We start from the raw sequence: 6,531 nt of genomic DNA, 5'->3' as shown, positions 1-6,531 counted from the left end.
AAGATCTCATGCTTGAAGATGAGCCGATCGATGCAGTAGATGAGTTCGTCTATCTCAACAGCTGCACAAATCCTAGCTGACTTGAGAAGGATTCAACCGCTTCTCTAACTGAGAAGGCCAGGATCGTGTTTGTCAAGCACAGACATTTATGGCACCAGGATGACGACTTGGCTGTTAAAAGTAGAATGTATACTACTGCGATCCTATCTACCCAAACTTACGGATCAGAAACTTAGTCACTAAGTGTAGATATTCGAATACTACTTGCGTTTGATCAACACTACCTCCTGAGCATTGGGCAAGTTTGATGGGGAAGTCAGGTCAGTAGTGCTGAGGTAGGCGGGATGGTTCTCAAGAAAGGTTACTCTTCCTCCATAGCTCAGGTGATAGTACTCAGCATGTTAATTCACGTACCATATGACCGTTTGCTTTCCTCGTCCAGCTGAGTGTCGGACAGAGAAGGCTCAGTGGCAGTCAGTTAATGAATTGTCAACTCAGTCGTGTTGGTAAGTGCCAACCTTAAAGTGAGTCAATCGAACAGTCAGTGACCCCGACACGCGGCTTTTGGCGATCATCTACCAAATCTGGTAACCAAATCAGACAGATCGAACAGCTGAGAGTCATTTGGATCCCTGCATATAATGCGTGACTACGATTCCCTTATTCTCTTCATCCTCAGTAAATGAAGGTGAGGCATCCAGAATTACTCTGCTTCGTTACGCGGTTTATAGCGATAACAGTGAATTGACCAGAATGTTGCTACATAATTCTGAGCCGTACGTACACCCTGTCGATAATCCCCAATTAGGGCAAAACACAGTGATCTCCTGCCTTGCTTTTTATACCTGAGTAACAGCTCTGTCGTTAGATATGCCATAAGCTCGGGCTTGCTCTGGTCTCGCACACAGCCATCGTAAATNTCTCTTCCACCCTTCACATGGTTGGGCGATTGGAGTTCACTTCTCACGAACTAGGGAAATGTGAATGTACTCGGTGAAGGATGAAGCACTGATCGGAGTGAAAACTAGTTCACGGAGATCCTACATTTCTGATTCTGTATTCCTTGTCAGTAGTGTCACAACTTTGTTTGGCTACGTATCCCAGTAACATAGTGATTCAACTCCATCCTCCTCTCAGTTGTAGACGTTAATCTCCATTCACGGTTCACGTTGTCAGTTAGCCTGTTCGGGCTCGTTTGTTTTCGGCCCACGTTAGTAAATCCAGAGCTACATAAATAAACGCAACTACCTAAACATGTGAACACCTGAAACACTCGCGCAAAACCTCCCACCTGAGGATTGTCATCCGTTGCCGGTTATCTGACCAGGTCATTCGCCACCGGCCGCACTGGAAATTGAAAGATCGTGGGTGCGTGTTATCAAATAGTTTCGAAAATATATCGAGTGTTCGGAGGCTACTACCTTTCAATATGCTATCAGACCAGCTGCTTTAATTGACAGTCTGGATAGAAAGAAGAAGCTTATGTATATAGGCAGCTGGTAACAACTAAACCAACTAACTAACTAAAGTAAATTGCCGCCTTCACAGTGGCCAAAGTGTGGTATCTAGTACGCCGTCCAAGTATAAGCGCACCAGGCTTTGAAAGTGACGACTGATGGACGCATAAAATGTATTACACTTGAACAAATCGTCACAGGAACTGGAAGCAAAGCGGTGAAATCCGCGAAAAGTATTTTTTCAGTCTGATACTGGCTGGACGATCAATTTACTTTGCTACATAAACGTAGTTTCCCCGCTTTTTTAAGTGTAAACTCCTTTCAGGAATCACCTCGCTAGAAGTATGTTGGTTGAAATGCGATATTACAGAAGTTTCTATTGGTCCTCTCCAAAAAGTACTAATAAAACTGAAAGAGAAAACAACCATCCTCGTCATTCAGTATTCATTGGTAAACCTAATATTTGTATAGGAGCGGCCTAGTCAGCTGAACTTTGCACCGAAAAGTGATTGCTTTTCCTTTGTCTTGACGCCGCTTTTGACTCAGTTGGCCGTTACAAACTATGGCAGTATCCGGTCATGGATGGTACTTGTCATAAATCTGTTGTTTAATAAATGTTCCGTAAGCCTGCTCCAGTAGGTCTGTAGATGTCTGCAACTAACTGTACTCTGAGTTCACCACATCAAGTGGCGTCAGGCAGGATCGCCTTCTGTCACCATTCATTTTTATAAATGATGTTCCGTTTGAGTTTACTTGCCTATAACAACTCGGAGGTCAAAATAGTCTCCGAACATAGTCATTTGGTGCGTTGACAACATCGCTGCGCGATTTCTCAAGCGTCTCGAATCCGCAAGACTGGAGGGACTGAGTTAAGATCTCATGCTTGAAGATGAGTCGATCGATGTAGTAGATGAGTTCGTCTATCTAAACAGCTGCACAAATCCTAGCTGACTTGGGAAGGATTCAACCGCTTCTCTAACTGAGAAGGTCAGGATCGTGTTTGTCAAGCCCCGACATTTACGGCACCAGGATGACGTCAGAATGGCTGTTAACAGTAGAATATATACTACTGCTGTCCGATCGACCCAAACTTACGGGCCAGAAACTTAGCCACTGTGTGTAGATATTCGAAGGCTGCTTGCTTTTGACCAACAGAGCCTCCTGAGTATTGTGTGAGTCTGATGGGATAATCAGATAAGTCATACTGAGGTAAGCCAGATGGTCTTCAAGAAAGGTTACACTCCCCCGATAGGTGATAGCACTCCGCACGTTAATCCATGTAGAGTGTACACCATTTGCTATCCTTGTCCGGCCGAATGTCGGGTAGAGAAGACCCAGTGGCAGTCAGTTGATGAATAGTCAACTCAGTCATGTTGGTAACTGCCAATTCTCAGGACTGGAACTTCAAAACGAGGCAATCGATTGGTCAGTGACTCTGACACGCGGCTATTGGTGATCATGTACCAAATCTGGTGGTATCACTGCGGAGCTATATCACTCGTTACCAAATCGGACAGACCGAAAAGCTGAGGTTCATTTGGATCGCTGCATATAATGTATGACTTCGATTCCCTTATTCTCTTTATCCTCAGTGAATGAAGGTGTGGCATCCGGAATTACTCTTTTTCTTTGCAAGGTTTATAGCGAAAACAGTGAATTGACCGGAATGTTGCTAAGTACTTCTCAACCGTAAGTGCACCCTGTCCAGTTCGGGCAAAACATAATTGTTTCCTGCTTTGCATTTTATATCTGAGTAACAGTTTGTGCGTTAGATATGTCATCATCTCGGGCTTGCTCTGGTCTCGCACACAGCCATCGTAAATACACAAACATTGGGACTCTTTTCCGATGAACCTGTTACGACATTTGCAAGGTCACATGCCGTCAGCATGTTCGCTATATGGAAATATCTAATGGGGGTGTCAGTGAACTTTGACTGGAGAAACATGGAGGAGAGTTATGGATCAATTATATCAGATAGCCTCAAAAGCGTAGCCACCTACCCACCTACCCACATTATCAGGAAACGAAACTGTGGCGCGTATAATCATTGTACGGCAAGTATGTGAATATTACAACCAGCGATGATGAACTGCGCAGCCCACCTGTTAGGGGCAGGAACCAGGTAGTTCTGTCTAGCTTGACCAAGGAAGATATGCGAAGAAGACAGGCTTGATGAGACGTCCCTAAAGGACCGTTGAAAACTATCGGTCTGTTTTTTCAAGTGTGTGTAGAAAACGTCTCAACGAGCTAACTGCACAAATCAGGTCAAGTGGAAGACCAGATTAGGAAGAAATTCCCGGACATCTGAAAACTATTATAATGGAATTAACGGTATTGTTCGTTTAGTTGTATTTTCCGAGAAACTCGGCGTTGTGTGGATGGACTAGGCTCACTTTTATCACAAGTAAGTCACCAGTAAATATGTCGGTTAGCAACTTGTTTCCCAAAGACTGTGCACAAAAAGGACTTCCATCTAACTGATCTCTCCCAATGTCACCTAAACAGGGAATATAGCAAAAAGTCCACTCGGAATGGGTCAGGAAGTTAGCCGGTACAGCCACCAGATTCACAGTAATTATTTTGCACCAAAAATCCTTGAAATGAGGAATTCTAGAGGAATTTTGTCCGCTTTAATATGCGCACGTTATTCATGTATATGAGCTCGACCCCATGCAGTCACAGTGAAGCAAAAACAAAAAAATGCATCAGCTTGTACCGGGGAGGAATATCGCAAAACGCAAGTTTCACACTTAAGTTCATGTACATGAGCTCGACCCCACGCAGTCACAGTGAAGCAAAAACAAAAAATGCATCCGCTTGTACCGGGGAGAAATATCGCAAAACGCAAGTTTCACACTTAAAGTTTGTTTTCTTTGGGGATCAAGTTTAACGTCTAACGGCTTGGCTATGGGGCTGCAGAAGTTCCTAGATGCTCAAAGGACAGAAAGGTAACAAACCAGGTAGAGGTGGTTTTCGACAAATGGAAGTGAAACAAAAAGCACCATACGGACTTACCAGTTAGTTTCATCTGCCGAAGTTTAGTTGGGGGAATTTGAGAAGAATTAGAATCTCCAAGTGGAAGCAATTCTTTGTATGTGGTCACTGAGTCATACTCTTGAGTAGTAGATTTGACTGGGCTTGGATTGGGAACAGGGGGAGGAAGCTGGGCTGCGAGCATTTTTCTGGTGTAAGGTATCTCAGAGGGGGTAGCAATATTTTCTTCATCCGACAGAGGTGACGTGGTGTCCCGCACCAGTGACTTATGAGCTCGTTCTTTGTGGGAAGCCCGACGAATTCGCGCACGCCACATATGAAATAACGATGGCATTCTGAAGTGTGGTGAAGAATCGTCAGGAGGTGATGTATTAGAATGTTTTGACACTTGCAGATCTTCTTTAGAAACCTCAGTCTCTGAAGGCACATTAACATCACTTGACCGGAAACGGTCTCTCATCTTGTTCGGTGTTGGAGGAATGCAGGGCTGCTCTGTCCGATAATGACCACGTAAACAACTATCTGAATGATAGCGAACAGTGTGGTAAATTGATGGCACATACTCATCCGCCAAGTTGACTGTCTCCCAATGCCAGTTTGCCCTCTCCGTTTCCAAAACTGCAATTGACCCACAAGAGGTAGACAGTCGACCTAGGCTAATGGAATCCGTCGTAGCAGAACAAGACTGCCGGGCTCGACAAGGAGATCGGCGGCATGCGCATAATAAATCCACATCAAATGCATACAAGTTACGAAACCTCTCGGTGCTCTGTTGGCATGCTTTGTTTGCCTCTAATTGACATTTAAAACTTCTGAACCGTCTCTCCGACACAACGCTTGGTTTGTTTTCCAACGACTCAAACAAGCACCTCCTAGGTAGCTGAACGGGCGTGCCTTCAGACTGCATCAGAGGGCGCAAACAACAAGCGCGTGAGAAAATGTTTCTGCAAGCCGAAACCGTTCGCTTTATCGGATATGAACCTCAAGTAGTCGGTTTTCATTGGTCGATGCAGGCAAACGACCGCCTGAACGAATCGACCAATCGGATGTAGGATGCTTCGACTTCGGTGCGACCAATCGTGTGGCCGCTCTAGAAAGTGGGGCTGACCGACTGAGGTGGGATTTCTGTCTGCGACAAGCTGGTTGTGGACAGGAGTGGTGTATGCTAGGGAAATCAGCCAGCATGGGGACAGGAAGAGACGGAGGTGATAGGATTATGATGGGTGTGAGGGACGTCATCGCAATGGACAGATTAAGTAGCCACCATGTCCAGGGAATCGTTTATCCAAGAGATGAGCCCTGCAGTATCGTTTGCCCAAATCGGAACGGATAATCTTTTCTGCGTGACTAATTTTTCGATTCCTGTCAGCAGCAAGCTAAGGGGCCTTACTCCTGGCTGAATACATCCCAAATCCAGAGGGCAATTTTCTTCACCATGTGGTGTCTGAATGGTTGTCGTAATTAAGCTGGACAGTCCTAACTATCTGAGTGTTTTTTTAAATTTTCTTTGGCTTTATGTCTTCCATAGTTAACCTATAGACCCTTCTCTCCTTTAAACCTAGATCATACCTATTCGAACTTGCTCCGCTATTCTTCTTTATCCCAGAGTTAGTAGGGGTACGAATCTGTTGATAAGTCATATTTCTAGCTTTAATCGCAGTACAAGACTACTCTTTGTACGTGACAAAATGCCGCAACGACTCAGTGTAAAGTAAGTTGGCGGCTTCAACCGGTGTAAACCGAAAAGAAATTCCTCGAAAATAGGATATTTTCGATACCATCACTCTTGAGAGTCTAGTTTGATTGTATATCTCAGCGGTTTCTTATTGATGGTGATTTCGTTAAGTCGGAAAACTTCCAAAGTAGCCAAACAACTCGATTTGAGGAATCATTTGTCAACGTTGTTTTTAATTTGCTTCAATGTGCGAGAACCCGAAAATAAAGGATTTACTGTTTTGTCCCATTGCGAAAAAGTGCTTTTGGACTATTTATTATCTATAGTGAGTCATAAAGTGGTAATCGAGTGAATATTTGTATAGAAATGACGTATAATTAGTCTACTATCGACCAAACAGCG

General features: G+C 44.3%; 1 protein-coding gene across 1 annotated transcript in view; it reads right to left on the bottom strand.

The window, feature by feature from the left end:
• The window catches only part of T265_10206 (hypothetical protein), a gene marked incomplete at both ends in the record, with an annotated part of 11,116 nt that extends 5,755 nt beyond the window's left edge, over nt 1–5,361 (bottom strand). The window contains 4 exons of the mRNA XM_009176511.1: nt 1,169–1,226; nt 1,292–1,447; nt 1,521–1,612; nt 4,468–5,361. Coding sequence (XP_009174775.1) covers nt 1,169–1,226; nt 1,292–1,447; nt 1,521–1,612; nt 4,468–5,361 — 1,200 coding nt within the window. The remainder of the gene's footprint in view (nt 1–1,168; nt 1,227–1,291; nt 1,448–1,520; nt 1,613–4,467) is intronic.
• Nucleotides 5,362–6,531: the final 1,170 nt, after the last annotated feature.

This window comes from Opisthorchis viverrini (genome assembly GCF_000715545.1).
Source record: "Opisthorchis viverrini unplaced genomic scaffold opera_v5_342, whole genome shotgun sequence".
Classification (NCBI taxonomy): domain Eukaryota; kingdom Metazoa; phylum Platyhelminthes; class Trematoda; order Opisthorchiida; family Opisthorchiidae; genus Opisthorchis; species Opisthorchis viverrini.
The sequence above is the reverse complement of the archived record's forward strand: the minus strand, read 5'-3'. Positions and strand labels throughout refer to the sequence as shown.